The following is a 23,584-nucleotide window of genomic DNA, read 5'->3' on the forward strand; positions in this document are numbered from 1 at the left end:
GAGGGCCAGGAAAACGTCTTTATAAAGAATTTTAATTTTAGGGATGAAGTAGTCAGAGGGTGGAGGAGTAGGAGGAATATGCCCAGAATCATCCAAAGTTGAGTTGGTAGCAAAGGTTTGAGCGAAGAGTTCAGCTTTAGAAAAGAAGAGACAGCTGTAGAGCCATCTGGATGAAGTAAAGGAGGGAAAGACGAAGAAGTAAAGTTGCTCTGTTTGCTCTTCCTATCTCCATCCCTCCTCCTCTCTTCAGAATTTCCCTCCTCCTTTATCTAATGCATTGCTCTCCTTTCTCTCCCTCCTTATCTACCTCTTGTCATCGCTCTGTGTAACCCTCTTCCTTCCATCATCTTCCTCCCTTCCATCCTTCTCTCCTGTGTCCTTGCCTAACGTTTATCCACTCAAATCACCTGTATTCCTCTCTCTCTCTCTCTCTCTCTCTCTCTCTCTCTCTCTCTCTCTCTCTCTCTCTCTCTCTCTCTCTCTCTCTCTCTCTCTCTCTCTCTCTCTCTCTCTCTCTCTCTCTCTCTCTCTCTCTCTCTCTCTCTCTCTCTCTCTCTCTCTCTCTCTCTGACCTTCTTTTAGTCTTTTTCAAACATTTGTGAAGCTTGAGCAGTTTATAGGTTAGGTCAGGTTAGGTTAGGTTAAATTAAGTTAAGTTCAGTTCAGGTCAGTTAGGTTGGGCTCACAAATCCTCTGCTCGATTTCATATTCACATTAAGGAAAAGTTTAAGAATTTCCTTCAGCAAGTTAGTTTTATCCCTTGATCCTTGTATATTGTAGGTAGCGCGAGGAAGGAGAGATGTTTGAGAATGCCTTACGAGAGTGTAGGCAATCAACATAGGTTTGGCCGCGGTGAGAAAAAGGAAGGAAGGGAGGGAAGGAGAGAAACAAGGAAGCAAAGGAGGAAAAGGGAAGTAGATATGAAGGAAGAAATGGAGAGATGTGAAGTGATGATAGAGGTGTCAATTCAAAGAGAGGAAAAGGAGTAAAGGAAAGAAAGAAAGAGGTGAAGAAAATGAGGAAAAATGAAAACAGAACGGAAATAATAGTAGTAGTAGTAGTAGTAGCAGTAGGAGTAGTAGTAGTAGTAGTAGCAGAAAGAACATCATCAGTAATAGCAGTAGTAATAGTAGTAGTAGTAGTAGTAGTAGCAGTAACAACATCATCAGTAATAGCAGTAGTAGTAGTAGTACAAATAGTAGTAGTAGAAGCAGTAGTAGTAGCAGCAGCAGCAGTAGTAGTAGTAGTAGTAGTTATTGTTTCTCACTTTATTTCTCCTACAAACTTTTCTCCCACTTATTGATTTCCTTTTGAGAATGAAGTGCCTCCTCTCTCCGGCCTCGTCTTAGCCACACCTTTTTTGTTTATTTGTTTATTTGTCTTGGTCTGCGTGACGCTCTAATTTTGTTTTCCCTTTGCCTGAGTGAAAGTGTTCATTTTCTCTCTCTCTCTCTCTCTCTCTCTCTCTCTCTCTCTCTCTCTCTCTCTCTCTCTCTCTCTCTCTCTCTCTCTCTCTCTCTCTCTCTCTCTCGCTCTCGTGATTTCTAGCCTCCGTTTCCCTTCTTCCTATCAAACATTTCCATTATTCCTTCCTTGCATAAGAGAAGAGAGAGAGAGAGAGAGAGAGAGACAGTGAGAGAGAGAGAGAGACAGAAAACAGGAGGCAAACCGAAAGACAGACAGACACACACACACACGCACACACTTTACAATGTTCCCTTTCTTCCTCACCCATATCCACCTACCTATACCTTTAAACGTACCTGTAATGAACGATTCTCACCTGTAATACACCTGTCCTTACCTGCCCGGATAGTTACCTGGTCTTCTCGGCGGCGCGTGAAGGTACAAGTATTTTTTTTCCTTTTTCTCCGTTTTTTTCTCAATTCTTCATGTTCTTTCTTAAAATTTGGCTTTTCAAGTCTTCAGGGAGTAGTTAAAGGGGTAATGAATGTTAGAGAGAGAGAGAGAGAGAGAGAGAGAGAGAGTTAGTTTTGGTACTTTTTCTTTCGGTGGCGTTCTTTGATCTCTCTCTCTCTCTCTCTCTCTCTCTCTCTCTCTCTCTCTCTCTCTCTCTCTCTCTCTCTCTCTCTCTCTCTCTCTCTCTCTCTCTCTGCCGTATTCCCATTTCAACTAATTTTCCTTCCCCTGAGCTAAATTTTCCCTCACCATTCCCTTCCCCATCGCTTTTTCCTCCCCTCAGTTCTTCTCTTTCTTTTTCCTCCCCTCTTTCCCCTTCCTCTTGGCGCCCATCACTTCACTTCCCCTGCCCCTCCCGTATCCTGCATTCTCTACCCTTCCCTCACCTCCCTGTCATCCCCTTTCCTCTCCTCTCTTCCCCTCTCTTCCCCTCACTTCCCCTCGGCGTGGTGGTTTCGTGTTTACTTTTCAATATTTGTTTCTCTTGGATGTTTGAGAGAGAACGCTATGTTGAATGTTTGACCAGCCTCCGGGCCCTACTCTCTCTCTCTCTCTCTCTCTCTCTCTCTCTCTCTCTCTCTCGCTCTCGCTCTGGCTCTGGTTCTGGCTGACATCATTACATATCATATATCGTTATCAGACACGCCCTTAGAAATACAGCAGCTTAGGAGCGTAACTTACCTGTTCTTACCTTTCCTTACCTGTCCCTCTCTTTCTCTCTTTCTCTCTCACATGTCATCTTACTCTTTCTCACTCCTTTCTCCCTCTTTCCATCTTCTCATTAGTCATCTCTCTCTCTCTCTCTCTCTCTCTCTCTCTCTCTCTCTCTCTCTCTCTCTCTCTCTCTCTCTCTCTCTCTCTCTCTCTCTCTCTCTCTCTCTCTCTCTCTCTCTCATATTCACGTACTTTTCTTCTTCTCTCGTGTCGCCTTCCTTAATTTTTCTTCCTTTATGCATCTTACTTCCATTCCTCTCACTTGTTTTTCTCCTTCTCATCTTCTACTCTCCTCGCACTTTGCCTCTATTCCTTTTCTTCCATCTCTCCTGTTCTCCATTCCTTGCCTTATCACCCCCCACCTCACACCCCGCCCCTCTCGGTACCTCCTGGCGGTGTCATGTGTCAGGTAGTCTTAATGGTCGTTACAAGCATCGTTGGCGAGTAAAGACGCCGCTACGAGTGGATTTCGTGTTAATAACGACACACGAATGGAATATCGCCTCCCTTCCTCGCTACCGTAGGCTCAAAATCGCTTGGTGCTCCCCGTGTTTCCCTGCTATTGAATATACCGAAGGGAGGGTGTGTTGTCATAATGCTGAGAGGAAGGTGTCGGTGTAATATCGAAGGATGGAGGTGGTGTGTGTGTTTCAGGTATTCCATATGTGTAGGTGTGGTTTTAGTCTGTTACTGGGGATGTGTGGTGTTTGTTAATCCCTTCAAGACTGGGACGCATTTTTACCATGCGTTTTGGGTGTAATTGGATGATTTTATTTACAGCAGTAAGGTTCCATGGAGGTTAGAAAATTAATGGTCCAGAGTATCTGTTTTAATACCCATATGAGTTTCTGAAGCTGTACAAAATCACCAAATAGTAACTTGAATATATATAAAGACGCGTCATGGTGCTGAAAGGGTTAAGGAATGGTAGATGGTGTGTTTCTAATATTCCAGGAAGGTTAGGTGTGGTGTTAGTCTTACTGGATCTTACTGGAATATGATGTCGTGAATTTAATCCTTTTAGTACCGGGACGCGTTTTCATATTCATTCTTCTTACTATTTACTGATTTTATACACTTTCAGAAACTTATGTGGGGATTAAAATAGTGAAGGTTGTGGCCATTAATATTCTGACTTCTATAGAGCTTTCCTAATGTCAAGAAAATTATCTAATCGTACACAAATCTCAAGGTAAAAATGTGTTCTATTACTGTAGAGGCTAAGGAAGGGTACGTAGTGTGTTTCAAGTATTCTAGGAAGAGTATATGTGGTGTTAGTGTGTTACTGGGATGTGGTGTTGTGTAATTAAGGGAAGATGGTGTTGTGTTGGTGTGTTTCACGTATTGGTGGGGTGGTATAGTGTTGGTGGTAAGGTGTGGTGTGGTATGCTATGTGGTGTTGGTGTGCAGGTCCATTTCGTATTGAGGGAAAGGCAGCTGTGGTGTTGTCATGGTGGTGTTGCATTGGTGGTGTGGTGTTTGGTAGATTGTAAGGTGTTTGTGTCTTTCCTATTCAGTATTTTGGTGTGGTTTTATATTGTGTTTCTTATGCTGAGTTGTTTATCATGAATATTAAAACATGTTATTATTTTTTTTATGTTTATTGATATTAGTATTCATTAATATTTATTGTCCTCGTTGTTGTAATTCTGACCGGTTGATTTTTTTTTTATTTTCCTATGCCAAGTTCTTTATCATCAATATTCATGTTGTTTTATCTGTTCCATCTCAGTTTTCTTATTTTCTGATGTTTGTTTTTTATATTATCGTATTCACTGTTTTCTTTTGGTGAAATTTTGAGCATTTTTTTTTTTTTGCGTAGTTTACCATAAATATTCAGTTACAGATGCATTTATTCCTCATTTCGTATTTGTTTTATTTATTCCTCATATTTATTGCTTCGTATTGATCTTCTTTAGTGTTATTTTTGTTATTTTCTTATGATTTCTTCCTGTTTTATTGTTCCCTTCTAAATAATATCCGTTTTCACAGTTTTTTTTTTTCTTTCTTATTTATTATTGGTTATTCTTTCTTGGTATTATTTTCAAGTATTTCTTATTATTACCTCTGCTTCTCTTATTCCATTTCCAAGAATATTTTACTATTTACTATTATTTGTTCCTCCTGTGTGTTGTTTTCAGTGCATTCATATTGTTTCGTTTTTTCTTCAGCGTTCTATTGTAATAAATAACTCCACTCATTTTTGTTTTATCTTATCACATCACTTATTTTCCTATTATCTTCGTTTTTTCCAAATTTATTCGTGTCCCTCCATTGACTCTTAGTATTTGATTTTAAAATGTAACTCAATGTAACTCATAAACATTAAGTGACAAAATACGTCTCTTCCATTTTAGTTGAAACATTTTTTTTATTTTCATTCTTCAAAAAATACTTGTTTCATTCACCTTTCCTCTCCACCTCTTCCTTTGTTCCCTCCTTCCTCTCTTCCTCGCTTCCTTCCTCTCACCCTTGCTCTTTTGGCAACATTTACCTCAATAAAGTGATGGAGAAGTGCATGGGGGAGGAGGAAGAGTAGGAAGAGGAGGAGGAGGAGGAGGAGGAGGAGGAGGAGGAGGAGGAGGAGGAGGAGGAGGAGGAGGAGTGTGGAACAATGGAGGCTTCAAAAGGATTCACACGCACCACTAATGAATAGAGAGAGAGAGAGAGAGAGAGAGAGAGAGAAGGGTCGGGAAAGAATGTAAACGAATTTTTAGTTTTTCCATGAAGAGAAATGAAGCAATATTGGTTTTAAAAATATTACTGAAGGAAAGATAGGAAAAATAAAGAAGAAAACAGAGGAAGTAGAATAGAAAGAGAACTTAAAATAGCTAAGGTTGAGAAAAGAAAAGAGGGCAAAAAAATCACAACAATTCCAGATTCAATTTCACTTTTAATTTAAAGGGAAAAAATACACCACTGGGAAAATAAAGGAGGAAGAATGACCATATTCCTCAACCTCCTTCCCTTTTCTTTTCCTCTTTCTTCCTCCTCACCGCTTTTCCTCAACGTCTTTTTCCATTTTCTTTTTATTCATTGCCTTCCTTTACTCAGACATGTTCTTTTTTTCTCATCCTCTTACCTCTTCTCCATTTCCTTCTTATTTTTTTTCTTTTCCTCTCATTATTTGTCTAGTTACTTCTACCTTTCTTCCTATCACAATTTCTTCTTTTCATTCAGTTTCCCTTACTTTCACTTATTTTTTCTTGTCGTTTCACTTTTCTCTCCTTTTTTCCACCTTTTCATCTCACAAACCTCTTTTTCTCATATTTTTCTTCCACTCCTCAAAATTCACCTAATCTCTACCGTTTTACTTTCATTAATTCATCCATTTCCATCTTTATGTATTTCCTTTCCTATCATTCCTTTTCTATCCCTTTTAATCAATTTCTCCATTTTTACTGTTCATTTGCCTCTTTCTTTTCCCTTTCCTTTCACATCCTCACTTACCTATCCTCACCTTTCCTCTTCTCCCTTTTATTCCTATCCTCCATTTCCTCACCCTGGGTTTTCATCACTCCTCAGACACTTGTGGAGGGAAGGGTGAGAAGGAGAGGGGGAGGGAGGGAGGGAAGGAGCAAACACGCCTGAAGCTGTAATACTCAACACACTATGGCGGCAAAGCAGAGAGAGAGAGAGAGAGAGAGAGAGAGAGAGAGAGAGAATGTGTGTGAAAGTGAGAATATGTTAGAGTAATTGAGAGCAAATTCAAGTGAAAGCAAAAATTAATAAGTGGATGCGAGAGAGAGAGAGAGAGAGAGAGAGAGAGAGAGAGAGAGAGAGAGAGAGAGAGAGAGAGAGAGAGAGAGAGACAGAGAATATGTTAGAGTGATTGAGAGCAAATTATAGTAAGAAAAACTGAAATGAATGAGTGAACACGAGAGAGAGAGAGAGAGAGAGAGAGAGAGAGAGAGAGAGAGAGAGAGAGAGAGAGAGAGAGATTTTGCAATTTTCCGTCGTGAGCGAATCTGATCAGGGCGTGAAGGCGACGAGAAGCTCAGGGGAAATAAAGTGAGAGAATAAAGCTGCTGCTCCTCCGCCCCTCTCCCCTGCCCTACCCTTTTCCCTCCCGCTCTTCCCTTCCCGTCCTTCCCTTCCCTTCCCGGTCTTGCCTTCACGCCGCCGGGAAGAGCAAGAAAAATAGACCTTTCCCGCGTTCCCTTCTAGTCCTCCCGTCTCTCTGGGAAATGGTGTGTCTTCCCGCCTCCTCCCGCTCCCAAAATTCACCACACGAATGTTTACGGTGGAAATTTATCGCTATTCTTTATATTTCTCTTCCGTAATTTTTTTTCCCTTTCTTTATAGAGTTTTTTTTGGGGGGTGATTGTTTCCTTGTTGTTTTCTACTTTTTTTATTTTCTTTTTTTTACTGTTTCTCTTTTTTTCTGGTTTTATTTGAGTTTCTTGTTTTCGCGTTTTGATTATCCCAAATTTGTCCTTTTTCTGATTTCTTTTTGCCTATTTCTTCCTTTTTTCTCGAGTTTGGGTGATTTCGTTTTTCCTATCATTTTTTTTTCCTTTTTCTCCTCTTACTGTTGGTTTAAGTATATTGCATCGTATCTCCACTCGGCATTTAAGTGTTCTTTTCACATTAGTTTTATCTACACTCGTATATGGACGTGTCATATTTGAAACGCTGGATTTTTCTTTCCTATACAAGATAACTTTCGAGATATGCAGCTTTGTATTGCAACATTTTCGTCCTTGGATAAAGAAAAGAAAAATATGAAGAGGAAATTATTCTTTCTCGTCTCATTCGCAGAGTTGCAGTGTAAAAATTGTTTCGTAATAGGAAGACACTTTGATCTCTTAAGTGTATGAGTTTTAATACAAAATAAGCTTTCAGTGAAACACAAAATGCAGCTTTTTTCATAATTGGATTTAAATGAACAACAAAACATTTACGTCCTAATGGTTTGAATTGTGATAAAAAACAAGGATTATTAGAGACATTACCACTATATAACTTTAACTTCTTTCGTCAATTAAAAAGATAAACAAAAGCCAAGTATTTTTGAAGCGTTTTGGATTTTAATTAAATATGATAGTAAAATAAGAAATATATATATTGATTTAGATTCTCATCCAATAATTTTTCAAGAGAAGCAGATGGCGAGCATTAACTTCCTCTCCTCTTGGGATTCTAACACGAAATAGGTTTTATAATGGCGTTCATTTAAAGGACGTTCGCCTCCTCCTCTTTCCTTCCTCCCTGGTATCTTTTTACTCCCTACACTAATGGATTTACTTGCCTGATTGTTCCTTGTACTTTTCCCTCCACTCGAGACCGGAAACAGTTAATCCCATGTAAATATACACTAGACATGATAAATGCTACACGAGTTCAGTATTTTATCTTGGCATTCATTTCAACACAATTTATTCATGTTAGTGGAAGTTACTGAGATGAAAGCCCGTTTGTTAATACTCTGTTATAGTCCCTCATTCACCTGTAGCTTTTTTCCCTCAGGTGAATTAGAAAGAACACCTGAGGCCTTTATTGTCAACACAGGAAGGTATATTGTAAAGCGAGCAAAGAAAATGTAGGAAGGGATGATTGAAGGGAAGGGAGGGAGAGGAAAACGGCTAGAGAGAGAGAGAGAGAGAGAGAGAGAGAGAGAGAGAGAGAGAGATTAGGTAGGTAAGGAGAGTGAGAATGAGGGAGGAAAGGAGAAAACTGGTGGAAAATGGAAAGAGAGAGAGAGAGAGAAAGAGAGAGTAGTTGACAGAAAAGAACGAAAAATGGGAGAGAAGAAAAGGAAATGTGGAGATGGATTAGTAGGAAAGGGACGAAAGGCGAGTGAGGGGAGAAAAGTTTGAAGAAAAGGAAGGAGGGAAGGCAGAGGGAGTAAAATAGAAAAATAAACAAATATATACCGAGGAAATAGAGAGATATAAAGTATACTGAGATAGAAGAAGGGAACAAGAAAACAAAACTAACATCAGAAAACAAATAAAGACACATAAGAGAGAGAGAGAGAGAGAGAGAGAGAGAGAGAGAGAGAACTAGGAAACAAGGGGACAAGAGGGAGAGGGTGAGGGCGAGGGGGTGAGGTATACAGAGGAGGGAAGAGGAGAAGCCGTGTTTTATGGTATCCCAGAGAGCAGCAATAATAGGAGGGCTTTGTGTCCCCGCAAGGGTCTGGAGTAACAATGGGCGGTGACCTGTCGACGAGGGGAAGGGAACGTGCCAGAGAGGGGGAAAAAGGGGGACGATTCAGTGGAAACAAGGAAAGGGGAAGATTAGAATAGGGGAAAAAGAAATGGGAAGGAAGTATAAGAACAAAGTTGTAAGGGAAATATTTGTAGAAGTGAGGGAAAGATTGCGAGGAGGAAATTAGAAAAGATTGGAAAAAAGCTGAGGGTAAACAAGGGAAAACTGAAGGAAGTGTGATAGAAAATCGCAAGAAAAATTTGAAATAGCAAAGAGAAAGCTGAGAAGGAAATCATAAAAGGAAAGGTTGGAAAAATAAGAATAAGGAAGATATCAAAGAGGAAACAAAGAAAAGGGAAGGTTACGAATAGGGTAAATAGGAAGAAAGCCAAGAATAAAAAATCATAAAGGAGGAATAGCAAAAAGAAATATCGCACGAAAAAAAGAAAAACAAGATTAGAAAGAGTGGAAATATAAAGTTTGAAAGCATAATCGTTAAAGAAGAATTATACTGAGCCTCAAAAAAGGATAAAGAAGAATGTGAGGATAAAAGTAAATAGCATAATTTGAGTAAAGAAACGAAGAAGAAAAAATAAAGAAAACGTAAGAAAAATAGTTTAAGGAGGAAAACAAGATGGAAGAAACACAAATAAAAAGAAAATAAAAGAAAGTGGAATAATTTGAATAAAAGAAATAAATAAAAGACGAAAAAGAAAAATATAGTAAATACTTTTAAGGAAGAAAACATTGTGAAAAGAACCTAAGAAATATAAAAAATGAGAAAAAAAACAAGATAAAAGTTGAGGTTCTTAGGAAAACACGTATTTCTGTTTTTAATGAAATGTTTCAGCTCAGGAGACGCAGCTGAGTGGAAAGTTGCATTTCCTCAAAGTATTTACAGCGAGGCAACGATTTAAAAAAGAAGCAGAAATGAGCAGAAATGTTGGGACGTGGGTAACTTTATAATAATTAAAAGCACATGGAGAATATAAGTAAGTGTGGGGACCGAAAGAGAGAGAAAGAGAGAGAGAGGGTGGGAAGGGTTGAAGAGGCCGTAAATCAAGAGAAATTTAAACTCTTTCATAATTAAGAAAAAAGTTATCAGCTTTCTACATTTAATTAATTTTCGTATATATTTATTTTAAGACAACATAGTAACAGATAGACAGAGAGAGAGAGAGAGAGAGAGAGAAAATCATATCGTTCTAAAGTAAAGTCAGATCCAACTTCAGAAAAAGGAGAGAAATAAAGAAAAGAGGAAGTGTAAGGGAAGAAATATTCAGGAAAAAAAAGTTGAAATATCATAAAACTTGGGACAACTTTGCCTATCATTTCCAGACTTCCGGTGAATGAAGTTAATGAAATTTTCTTATGTTTGTCCGCAGATTTCATTTTTTTTTTTTTCTTCCACTTCATCTCTTCCTTCCTTCTCTTCTTCACTTTCCTATTTTCCAACATTCTCGTCTCTCCTTCCATCTCTCCTTCAGTTTCTTATTTTCCAACATTCTTTCCTTCCTTCTCCACTTATGTGTCTCCAATTTTCTCTTCCTTCTTTATCTTCTTTCCTTTTTTCTTCGTTTTTTTTTTTTTATATTTCAACTTTTTCATTTTATTCTTCCTTACGTTGCTGGAGTGTTTCTATTACCATATTGAAAGACAGAGAGAGAGAGAGAGAGAGAGAGCGTCTATCATTCTTCCCTTTCACTCATTCCTTAATACAAAAACTCACTAAGAACTAAAAACAACAACACAACAACAAACACTTGCGAAAAAAAATAAGCTATAAAATAACTTCAAGAACTACTAAGCAAGTAAGCAGGTACAACATAATACCTAATAATACCTGCTAATACCTGGAATACCTACCGCGTGTCGTGACGTGAGGAAAATAATATTACACGTCACACGGTGTTAAATTAAGTCTCGTAAAATTCCTCCTTTGGCAGCCTTGATATGTACCAATTAACTCTCACGTGCTCAAATTAGTTGGCAACAGTGGAGCCTTAGAGGGGGAGAGAGAGAGAGACGGAGAGACGGAGAGAGTGAGAAGGAGAGGGAGAGGGAAAGGGAGATGGAGAGAGGTGTACATGTGGGTGTGGTTTCTTTATTGCCTTACCTCTCTCTCTCTCTCTCTCTCTCTCTCTCTCTCTCTCTCTCTCTCTCTCTCTCTCTCTCTCTCTCTCTCTCTCTCTCTCTCTCTCTCTCTCTCTCTCTTCCATACAATCTCCTTACTCTCACCCCTCGTTCTCCTCCTCCCCTTCTCTTTTTCAGCAACCAATCCATCTTCCCTTTCCCCTCTCGTCTCTCGTCTCTCTCTCTCTCTCTCTCTCTCTCTCTCTCTCTCTCTCTCTCTCTCTCTCTCTCTCTCTCTCTCTCTCTCTCTCTCTCTCTCTGGTGGTTGTATCCTCGTCCATAAACTGAGACGGAAGGTGTAGAGGAATGATTATTGTAGGGATGGCGGTACCTCCTCCTCCTCCTCCTCCTCCTCCTCCTCCTCCTCCTCCTCTTCCTCCTCCTCCTCCTCCTCCTCTTTCTCCTGTAGCTCTCCATATATTATTCCCCCTTTGCTTTATCACTCTCGTCCTGTTACTCTCTCTCTCTCTCTCTCTCTCTCTCTCTCTCTCTCTCTCTCTCTCTCTCTCTCTCTCTCTCGTTGCTGCGCCGCGAGTCAAGTTCTGCCCTTTTATAGGCGTCCTGGAGCTCCCTGGCTGTTTTATGACTGTTTTGCTCCTTTTTTATTTATTAATGGCTGCGGTGCTGAAGGGAGAGAGAGAGAGAGAGAGAGAGAGAGAGAGAGAGAGAGAGAGAGAGAGAGAGAGAGAAGGGGGCGAAAGGTGAAAGGTGTCTTTTTTTCTTATTTTAGGTTTTTTGTTGTTACTGTTTTGTTTTGTTTTGTTTTTGTTTTCGTTGTTTTTTTCCAGTTTTTTGTTGTGAGTTTTTTTCTCTTATGTTTAATTTTGTTTTTTTTATTTTTATTCGATTTTTTTTTATTTTCTCCTCTTAACATTTTTATTTCTTAATTTATTCACAAACGTACTTATTTTGCTTTTCTTCTACCAAATTCCTTAGTGTTCGTTTTATTTCCTTATTTTCTATATTTTTTTCATTATTTTTCCGCTTCACTTCAATTCTTATTTATTTTCTTTTAATCTCCCTACTTTATTTCATTTACCTTTTCATGCCTGATTAATTCACTTTTTTTAATTTTTATTCTAGATATTTTACTTTTTTTTCCTTTTATTTACATTTTTTATTCCCTACAAAACCCTTTTTTTCGCAATTTTCTCCACCACTCCCACCAAGCGTGACCTGAGGCTGACACACTGTTGACCTATGGAAATATCCGCTTACCTCCTTGGAATTATATCACCCTTTTCACATCCTTCCTTGACCTCACTTCTGACCTTTTGCTGACCTGTTTTCCCCTCTTATTCACCCCTGATCTATGCTGACTTACCCTTACTGATTGACCTCGCTTCTATGCTGAGTTTTGCTGAGTTTTATATGGTGTGGTTGATGCTATGGTGGTGGTGGTGGTGGTCAGCATTTCAGAGGTTTAGGAAATTTTGCTGATTTTTTTTTTCGTCTTTTTTTATTTTCTTTTTTGTACACTTCTGTTCTCTTATTTTATTTTCTCCTATTTGTTCTTCCTTCCTTCCTTTGTTTCATCCATTCTTCGTTAGTTCGCTTGTTTATTTGTTCCTTCCTTCCTTCCTTCCTTCCTTCCTTCCTTCATATTATACATTTTTTGTTCTATTCTTCATTCATTTTCACCAAATGTTTGCGTATTTTCACACACACACACACACACACACACACACACACACACACACACACACACACACACACACACACACACACACACACACACACACACACACACACACACACACACACACACACACACACACACTTTCTGTAGCACCACCAGCAACAATAATCCCATTTTTAGCTGCTTAGAAAACGTTCCTAGAAAACCCGCTTATAACTTTTTAGCTGACAATGGTCTCTAGGGGGAACCAAACACCGAATCCACACTTGCAGGAGGAGGAGGAGGAGGAGGAGGAGGAGGAGGAGGAGGAGGAGGTGGACGGAAAGTAGAGGAGAGGAGGTAACAAAAGTATTAGAATTGTTTCATGTTTTTTTTTTTTTTATTGTTTGGTTTGATTTAATTTCATATTTTTCTTGTTCTTTTTTTTGTTTGAGTTTTTTATTTGAGTTCTTTTTTATCATATTATTGTATTTTTATTTTATTTCTATTGTTTATCTATGTTTCTGTACAGATTTCTTTACACATTTCTTGCTTTTGTTTACACAAACACACACAGACAAACACACACACACACACACACACACACACACACACACACACACACACACACACACACACACACACACACACACACACACACACACACACACACACACACACACACACACACACACTCTCTCTCTCTCTCTCTCTCTCTCTCTCTCTCTCTCTCTCTCTCTCTCTCTCTCTCTCTCTCTCTCTCTCTCTCTCTCTCTCTCTCTCTCGTATCCACCCCAATAACTAGACGGTCTCTCCCTTTCCTCTCCCTTCCTCTCACTTATCCTCCTCTCCCTGCCTCCCCTTGCCTCCCTCTTCCCGGCTCATCCCACTTCCCAGGTCGGGTCCAATTGCCTTGTTTTATGGACATTAAGCAAGGCTCGTCCCTCCTGAAACACCTGGATGACACACACTTGATGACACACACCTGCAATCCACACCTGCGCCTCTCACCTGAAAGTCAAAGGGAAACGTTCACCTATGTTTGGGAGTTAAATAGGCCTACTTTTTTTTTCTTCGCTTTCTGTTCTTAATCAGAAAAACTTCCTTCTTTTTTATTTAACCCTTCAATACTGGGACACGTTTTTACCTTGAAAATTGTGTATGATTAGACCATTTTATTAGGAAGGGTCTATGGAGGTCAGAAGATTAATGGCCACAGTCTTCACTAATTTAATCCTCACATAAGTTTCTGAAGCTGTATCAAATCACCAAATTGTAGTGAATATGGAAACACGTCATGGTACTCAAGGGTTTAAAGAGCTTCAGTTTTGCAATGATTCTAGTGGCAGATTAACAAAATTTACGATATCAACAAGAGAAAAATACTATTGAAAACCTGGCTGATGGTATACATGACCTCTGAAAACAGTAGTGGTGACAGAAAATTGCCTTTGAGAATATAGGGCTGTTTTGTCATTTTCTGTTTCTAAAGCCAAAGTCGTAAGGTTTTTTGTCATTGCTCCCACGGTTGAAGGAGATGCATGGGAGACTGTAGGAGTGGCGGGGGTTGTGGACGTGGCGGTGTGGGTTTTCCGAGGTATCTGGAACGGGATGTGAACTCGAGAGGAAGACGAGGACAGCATTAGCGTACAAGAGGAAGGGACACAAGAGGAGAAGGAGGAGGAGGAAGAGCAGCAGATGGGGGAGGGAGGAGGTCGTTGGGGGAATTAGTGGTGAGTAAATAAGGATTTGTATCTGTATGAAGACTTGAGAGAGAGAGAGAGAGAGAGAGAGAGAGCTGGATTTCCTTACTAACATCAAGAGAAATACCACGATTTTATTTATATTACTTCTTTGTGTGTTAAGTATGTGTATGTGTATGTGTGTATGTATGTTTATGTGCACTGAAGTGTGTATGCGTGCGTGTGTGCGTGTGTGTGTATTGCTGTCACTCATTAATGTTCTGAGTATATGGTGGAGTAAATGTTTCCCTTTGTGTATGTTTGTTTCATTTGCACGTGTTTCTTTTCGCTTCGGACTGAATGTTCATGTGTGTGCATCCGTTTGTCGATGTCTGTGTCACTGTTCATTTATTCCTCCTTCCTATGTGTTATACGTGTCCTATTCAAGTGTCCTAATCAGGTGTGTAATTTATGTGTCTCTGTGTCCAATACCTCTGAGTGTATCCCATTTCACGGTGGATCTTGCTGTGTGTGTGTCATTCCCTCACCTTTTATATTCCTCTGTGTGTCTTTTCACCATTTCAATACTTCCCTTCTTCCATATTCTCCTCCTCATTATTAGTCTTCCGCTACGGTGGACGGAGGCTCATCAGGAGGGAAAGTGGAAGGGAGAGAGAGAGGGTGGGATGGTGGGGTTGTAGGAGGGAGGGTGACCAGTGTGGGAGGGTGAAGGGCGAGTAAAGAATGGCGGCAGTATTAGGGTGAAGGGAGCCGTGGCCTTCATTACTGGTCCCAGGGCAGGCCGAGGCTCCACGAAGGAACGTAAACACCTTCTGGGATCAATATGTATAGGTAGGCTGTCCTCCTCCTCCTCCTCCTCCTCCTCCTCCTCCTCCTCCTCCTCTTTCTTCCGTTTCCTTGTCCATTTCCTCTTCCTGCTTCTCTCACCCATTTGTGCCTATTGATTTGTATGAGATGTAGTTATGCGTGTATCATTAGCCTCGTGGGTTCCTCCCTTCTCCTCGCGTGGCCTCGCCCTGTTAGTGAGGTACGACTGATGATGATGATGGCCCACACAGACACGTGGAGGCTGCCTGTCTTGTGTTAGAGGCAAACCTGTAGTACTTCCTCCATTCCCTCTCCCACCCACTGCTTCCCCTGCTTTCTGCACCGCCTCCTGCAGGTGTCCCGCTCCACACGCCGCCTCCAGCAGTGTCGTCCCGGTAATTGTTCGGAACGTTTGCTCCACGTGATTGAATTCGCACGTGAACTGAATCCCTTTTGCGCGGCGGTGATGAGTGGCAGCAGGCCCGCCAGTGCACCAGCCCGCTAGACAACAGACACCTGCCTGCCAGCCCACCAGCCACCAACCCACCAGCAGTCCACTAGCCAGCACAGGTCAGGACACCACTAGCGACGGCATCCTGACATGTCTGTACGTGTCTATATGTGTCCTTGGAATGCAAAGGCGTTCTTTTCTGGTAATACGATGGCGTCATCGTCAAGCTGAAGGGAAATTTGGGCATGTTATAAGTACAATTGAGTGACGTGGCAGTGGTATCATGCAAGCAGCTGTCCATGGCCGGGAAGAATGCCACTTGTACTCCAAAGCAAGAATCGAGGCAAAACACTTTACTCAGGAGAGGGGAAGACATGTTCGCTGCTACTGAGGAAGGTGAAACAAGGTTGCAGTGGCCCTCCCCTTCCAACATACATTGTTCCTCATGGTGTCTTCCCTTCCCCCGCTCCCCGTGCCCGTTTTTCTTCCTGTGAGCGGCGTGAGGCCCTGGCGTTAATCAGACACAAGCCTCGGGTAGCTCATTGCTTGGGCGAGTTGGTGGCCGCCGCGTGATGAGTCCCCAGAGAGAGGGCGGGGCGCGGCGGGAGAGGCAACAATTTCTGCAAGCTCAAGAAAATAAATGTCAAAAGAAGAGGAATAAACCACGACGTAGCACCGCAGACGTAACATTCCACAGCCACACACAGACACAGGGGCAAAAAATACAACAGGAACGCAGGAAAATAAGGAAGCAAAGCAAAGACAACGGAATATAATAAAAAGAATCAATCGTAACATGGTCAGCATGACACAGTTTCATCCACAAAGGTGTGCCAGAAATCCCAACACAGTGCCACAGCATCGGTGACACAGAGCCTTAGGGACGAGTAAAGGTAGACAGGAGAGGCAGCGATCACCTGTCCCCGCGGAATAACACGTTTTCTGCTGTGATTTTCCGCGGCCTGAGCAAGTGTCGGGGTTGGTGTGTTTATGAGAGCGCGTCGCTATAACTTAGACGCAAACTCACCCTTGTATTACGCCCTGACATGAAGCATTGCGTAGTGAAGTAGTGAATAGACACGTTGAGACTTTGACGTATATATGAAGTATTATGTAGAGAGAGAGTCCTGTTCTTTCCCTTATAGTTCCTTCAGTAGGTGCTCATCTGTCCCTCTCCTGCAGTAGGTACCGTAGGCTAAGTTGGCCCTGACCTCTCCCGCAGGTGACCGTAGCAGCAACCGTTCCCGCGCCACCACTCCACTGAGCCACACGTCAGAGCCTGACCTGGGAGACCCGCCCTCTCTCGGCTCCCTTCACGACACCGCCCATAACAACCTCTCCCACTATCGAGGCCAGTACGCCCCCTCCTCTAACGGCCCTGGGGGAGGCACGGGAGGCGGCGGTGGAGTAGGTGGAGGAGGTGGAGGTGGTGGTGGAGGGTCAGACGCCACCTCAGCTGCCGTCATGAATCAGCTGGGGTCAGGTCATGGAAATTACTACCATGAAATACCAGCTGGCGGTCTCCACTACGCTAACCACCTCGATGAGTACGACTCCCCCGTTATGAAGGGGGGGCGTAAGTTCCCCCAGGGGCGCCGCATGCAGGCCGGGGGGTCGTCTCTCTCCTCGTCTGACAATAATTCGGATACGACATATGCTGAGAGCGACATCAACTCCAGCTTGAGGGCGAAGATGGCGGCTCTAGACAATGGTAAGTGAGAGAGAGAGAGAGAGAGAGAGAGTGTGTGTAACGAGTTTGTGTGTGTGTCATGTCACTTCTCTTCCCTTCCTTTCTTTCTCTTATGCATGCACTTCCTTTCTAAAAACCTTATGTTGTTGTTGTTGTTGTTGATGATGATGTCGCTTTTCAGAGGTGCATGTCTCTATTGATGTTTGTCTGCTGGTATTTGATGTTATTGACTATTGATGTTGTTATGTACGTGTTGTTCTTACCATCACTGGTATCTTTGTTCTCACAGTGTTCATTTGTTGTGGTTCAGTGGGATTATTGTTGTTGCTTTTGCTGTTACTGTTATTATTATTGCTATTATTATTATTATTATTATTATTATTATTATTATTATTATTATTATTATTAAATTAAAAAAAACGTCTTGAATTTATAAAACTGTAGAATGTGTTACCTCAGTGACACACACACACACACACACACACACACACACACACACACACACACACACACACACACACACACACACACACACACACACACACACACACACACACACACACACACACATAATTATAGCATCAGGTGAACTGTAAGCTTAACCGTGTCTTTACTTACAACAAAATATAGGTTTTCTTTGTCCTCATAACAAGAGGCTCCTTTCTCCTCCTCCTCCTCCTCCTCCTCCTCCTCCTCCTCCTCCTCCTCCTCCTCCTCCTCCTCCTCCTTCATCTTTTATACATTATTTGGTTTTCCTGGTTATTTGTTCATTTCGTCTTGTTTCCCTGTTATTATCTACTCTATATCTATCTCCCCTTCCTCCTCCTCTTTCTTGGTTCCTCCCTTCCTCCTGTTATTCTTCTTTTCATGTCTTTTTTTATGTCTTCCTTTTTATCCATTTTTATCCATTTTCCCTCTTTCCTCTCTTTTCCTCTTCATTTATTCCTTGATTTTATTTTGTCATTACTATTTATTCATTTCCTTCGTTTATCTTTATTATTCACATTTATTTACCTTTCTTTCTTCATTATGCTTTATCCTCTCTACTTGTATTTATTTTCCTTTCCTCTCTTATCATCTCTCCCCTTCCCTCTCTTCTCTCTCAGTTCCATTCGGCTTTTCATTTCCTCCGCCTATTTCCTCTCCCCTCCTTTACCTCTCATTACCTCCCCTCTTTCCAACTCTCTCTCTCTCTCTCTCTCTCTCTCTCTCTCTCTCTCTCTCTCTCTCTCTCTCTCTCTCTCTCTCTCTCTCTCTCTCTCTCTCTCTCTCTTTCATCACGTCTTACTTAAATAAAATGAGCCAGAAATGTTGACTTTCAGTTACGTATAGAGAGAGAGAGAGAGAGAGAGAGAGAGAGACACTGTGGTGGATTTACATAAGCTTACAGAACGTCAATAAGAAAAAAGACTGATTTCAATCTAGCTTTGTACACCCTCTCTCTCTCTCTCTCTCTCTCTCTCTCTCTCTCTCTCTCTCTCTCTCTCTCTCTCTCTCTCTCTCTCTCTCTCTCTCTCTCTCTCTCTCTCTCTCTCTCGCTCTCTCTCTCTCTCTCTCTCTCTCTCTCTCTCTCTCTCTCTCTCTCTCTCTCTCTCTCTCTCTCTCTCTCTTTCGGTCGAGCAGAGAGAGAGAGAGAGAGAAAGGCGGCTGAGCTCCTCACAATAGTTTGTTTACCTAAGCTTGTGTCGACCGCCGAGTTTACCTTCAATTAATTAAGGTAACTGACAGGCAATTACAACTGGTGGGGTAAGAGACTTAGTGACTCCAGCTTTGTCTCAACACACGGCAAAATAACCAGTGAAAGACCCGCCCACGAGTGACCTTTAAAGAGGGTCAATGTAAGGTCGGTGGTTCTCTTCCTCCCTTACACTTGATGCACGTGTTTCAAGGCAAGGAAGGAATGAGTGACTCGTGTGTAGTCAAAGAGGAAATGAATAGTATTTGAGGATCTGTTATTCTGTTAGTTTCTTGCCGGTTTTTCTGCTTCTCTTAGCGTAGTGGTGTTGTGTTAGTGTTCAACTTTGAGAGAGATCCTGAACGCACGACGCTTCAACTTCGTGACTTCTCCGTTCTAACAACAATGACTATAACATGGATATAGATACTTGAACCTCGTGGGTGCAGATTTCAACTTACTTATCCTTTGGTTTTTGACGGTTTTGTGTTTGTATGGCCCGGCACTTCAGGACGCCGTTTTTATTATAATTTTTCTTCCCTTGCTGGCGTCTCTCTTACATTACATAATATAATAAAAAGAGGCACTAGGATCAGGATCTAGTTATGTGCTTCATTGTGATTTTGCTGCCTTCACTCCAGGAACTAACATTAATAAAGCATTCAAACAACTTTTAATAGAGATAAATTCATTCCACAGTCAAGTTGTGTTGGTGTGGATGGAGATGTATAGTAATGAGCGAATGAGAATAGTAACAAGAAAGATGAGCGAAAGGAAATGAAGTAGTAAAGAAGATGAATAAATAATCAATAATGTAATGTAAATGGATAGAAATACGTAATGAATGGTATCAAATAAAGAATCAAAATAAAGACAAAGACAATAATAAACAAGATACATTAAAGTAAATAAGGTAGAAAGTAGAAAGATATGAAAGTCACCGAATTTGTTTAATAGAGAAAGAAATAATAAAACATACATAATAAACACGATGAAAAAAAAAACATGAATAAGATACGTTTCAAGACATTTATCCTTTTCATTTAGCTCACGCTGTTGGACTTAAAAGGGGATTAGCAACTAAGAGGACTTTTTTTTTTATTTAATCCTTTTTTTCTCCCTGGCTAGTTTTTCCCTGTAACATAAAACCACATAATATTAAAAGGCACAACATATCCTCTCTTCAGATTCTAGATAAGATAGGCAAGAGGAAAGATAACTAATATGGGTAAGAGTTATGGAAATTTAATAAGATCCTCACCTGTCTTCTTATCCCAGGTGTTTCCCACTACGAGGCGAGAGGAAATGGGAGGAAAAAGTGAAGGGGGGAAAAGGTGATGAATGTATGATAGGGGAGAGATTGTTAGGCTTACGAGAGAGAGTAATAAATCATTTTACCTTTATCAGAGAATTCGCCTTCCATCTCTCTCTCTCTCTCTCTCTCTCTCTCTCTCTCTCTCTCTCTCTCTCTCTCTCTCTCTCTCTCTCTCTCTCTCTCTCTTGGAAGCTATATTTAGGACGTAGTGTGTAGGAAGGATCCATCAGAGAGAGAGAGAGAGAGAGACATTCCCATCACCTCTCCTCGTCACCTGTGCCTCCTGTACCTAACACTCTCTCTCTCTCTCTCTCTCTCTCTCTCTCTCTCTCTCTCTCTCTCTCTCTCTCTCTCTCTCTCTCTCTCTCTCTCTCTCTCTCTCTCATAGGGACACCTGATGAGGTAATTAGGAACAGCTTTGAGGTGCATTGTGGCTACGCGCGGCAAAGGAGAAGGAGGAGGAGGAAGAGGACGAGGAAGGAGGGAGGAAGAAGGAGGAAGGAAAGAAATGGGAGTGAATCTGTTGGCGAGAAATGACGGGGAGAGAAAATGGAATATATAAAATAGAAAAATGTATTCCTTCCCTTAAAAGATGAAAGGCAGGGAAGACATAATGTAGAATTTTATAATAAATTTCCCTCCTTTTCCTGTCCTCTTGTGGGAAGGGAAGACGAGGAGAAGGGAGGTGGAGAAAGAAGAGGAAGAGGAAGAAGAACTGGTTGTAGGAGGGAGAGGAAGAGGAGAAAGGTCATCTAACAGAAAAATAGGAGGAGGAGGAGGAGGATAAATAACTACTGTGGAAAGGGGGTGTAGAAAGAGGAGGAAGAGAAAGAAGAACTGGTTGTAGGAGGAAGAGGAAGAGGAGAAAGGTCATCTAACAGAAAAAAATATATAGAAGGAGGAGAAAGAGGAGGAGGAGGAATAACTAATTTAGAAAAGGAAGACGGGGAAAGGCATTCATGAAAGAGTGAAACGGAGGAAAGAAAAAAGGAGGAAGAAGAGGAAAAGAAAAGATCAGATGTGAGACTCAGGGAAACACATAATGGAAGGGAAAGGGAAGAAAAGAGAAGAGAAAAAAAAACAATCTTAAGATGAAGGAAAGAGGAAGAAGATAACCAAGAAAGACGAAAATAATAAATAGGGAAGAGAGAGAGAAAAAAATAACCTATTGAAGAAGAATAAAGAAAAAAAGGAGGAAGGAAAGCACTAAAATTTGAAGAGGCAGAAGAAGTAAGAGGAAGAAGAAGAAGAAGAAGAGGTCAGCTAGAAAGTCCATTTAAGAGAGTAATGTGAAGATGAGCGAAGGAAACCAAGTGACAGTGAAGCTGAAAATGAGACAGCCATTTTTTTTATGCTATTTTTAGGCTTCAATAAATAGCAATAATAGAAGAGTGAAAAATAAGAGGCTCTTTTCCCTGGCGTAAAGGAGAGAGAGAGAGAGAGAGAGAGAGAGAGGGGTAGGAGGCTTAAGTTAGGTAAAGGAGAGGTTGTGAAGGGAGAGAGAGGGGAAGAGAGGGAGAGAAGTTTAAGCGAGGTCAAAGGAGAAGGAAAGGTCATTGGGAGAGGGAAGCGAGGTCACTGAAGGAAGGAAGAATAGAGAAAAAGAAATATGTGAAATATCTGAAGAGAAAATATAGGAAATATGAAGAGAAAGAGGAAAAACAGAACAAGAGGAAGGGATGAAGGATATTTTGAAGGAAAAGGTCAAGAAAGTGCATTTATTGAGGGAAAGAATAAGAAAGAGAGAAAGGTCAGTTATTGAAGGAGGAAAGCAGATGAAAAGGAAAAAAAGGATTATGAAGGTATTTTGTAGGAAAAGTCTTAGAGAGAGTAGTGAGTGAAGAAGGAAAGGGATATGAGGGAGATAATGAAAATAGAAAAGAAAATAGAGAAAAAGAAGTAGGTGAAATATCTGAAGTGAAAAATAAAGTAAATATGGAGAAAACATTGGGAAAAAAACAGAACAAGAGGATGAAATGAAGTGTATTTTGAAGGAAAAGGAAGGAAGGAGGAAAAAAAAATTGAAAATAGTTTAAGAGATATTTTGAAAGGCCAGGAAAGGTCAGTTATTGAAGGAGAAAAGCAGATGGAATGGAAAGAAGGATTATGAAGGTATTTTGAAGGAAAAGACCAATAGAGAGCAGTGAGGGAAGAAGGAAAGGGAAGTGAAGGAGATAATGAATATGATTTTAGCTTCGAGTAATGTGAAGCTTTTATAATGAGTCTGAAAGCCCTTATAGTGCATTTCCAATCGTTATAGTTCAATTTTTCTATTCTTTTTTTTTCTTTTTCTTTTCATAAGTTAATATATTTGTACTTTTCTCCTATTTATTTTTATTGGCGTGATTTTTAAGTGGATAGTTTATTTTTGGGAGTATTTTTTTTTTCTTTTATATTCGTTTCCTCCTGTGCATTTTTTTTTTTTTTTTTTGTTGTTGTGTTTGATTGCATTGCATCACGTGTCATTTCATTTGGCTTGCGAGGATTATAATTGTATTTTTCGACATTGAATTGTACGGTTTTTTTTTTATTCATATTAAATTGCAGCTTCTATTGGCTCGATTTGGGCGAATTTCCGCTTCGTGATTTGCTTCCATCACCGCTTTCTTTGTTCCCTCGTTCCATTGCATCAAGTTCATTACAAAAATCCAAGGGGTAATTTTGTTAACTCGTCTTTGTCATTCTCTCTCTCTCTCTCTCTCTCTCTCTCTCTCTCTCTCTCTCTCTCTCTCTCTCTCTCTCTCTCTCTCTCTCTCTCTCTCTCTCTCTCTCTCTCATCTATCTATTATTCTTTATTAATATCAAATTAGAGATAGACAGACAAATAGAGACGAGGACAAAGAATCTCCCCATCAATTTATTTATCTACTTACCTATCTTTCTTTATCTATCTCTATCTATCTATCTATCTATTTATCTATCTATATTTATCTTGCTAGCTATCTATGAAATCAAAACTAGAGAAAGACAGACAGCGGTAGACATAAACAAAGACAGAGAGAGAGAGAGACATACATAATGAGTAAATCACGAAAAAAGAAAATAAAAGGGAAAAAATGAAGAAAAAAAAAAGACCTCTAGCAGGTACGAATAAACCTTAATTAATTTCGCTTCTCCTAAATTGAATTGCGCCAAAAACGGAGAGAGAAAAGGATGACAGGACGATCAAATCTTAGGCGATGGATGAAGGATGGATATTTTACGTTACACTCGCGTCCCTCGGTGGCGGGAAACTAGGGGCGAACTTTTCTGGGACCGGGCGATGTGCGATTGGCTGGCGAAGAATAGGATGAGAGGGGAGACAGGTGGGAGGGAAGGGAGAGGTGGGGAGAGGGGAGGGAGTGAAGGCATCGAGGCACAACTGCAACTTCCAATTTACTCGAGTGGTCTGTTGGTGTAGGACAT

General features: G+C 40.8%; 1 protein-coding gene across 1 annotated transcript in view; it reads left to right on the forward strand.

Moving 5' to 3' along the window:
• The window catches only part of LOC123510458 (teneurin-a-like), a 462,953-nt gene that overhangs the window by 212,302 nt on the left and 227,067 nt on the right, over nt 1–23,584 (forward strand). Inside the window, 1 exon segment of the mRNA XM_045265650.1 lies at nt 16,722–17,210. Coding sequence (XP_045121585.1) covers nt 16,722–17,210 — 489 coding nt within the window.

Source organism: Portunus trituberculatus, chromosome 29 (genome assembly GCF_017591435.1).
Source record: "Portunus trituberculatus isolate SZX2019 chromosome 29, ASM1759143v1, whole genome shotgun sequence".
Taxonomy (NCBI): Eukaryota; Metazoa; Arthropoda; class Malacostraca; order Decapoda; family Portunidae; genus Portunus; species Portunus trituberculatus.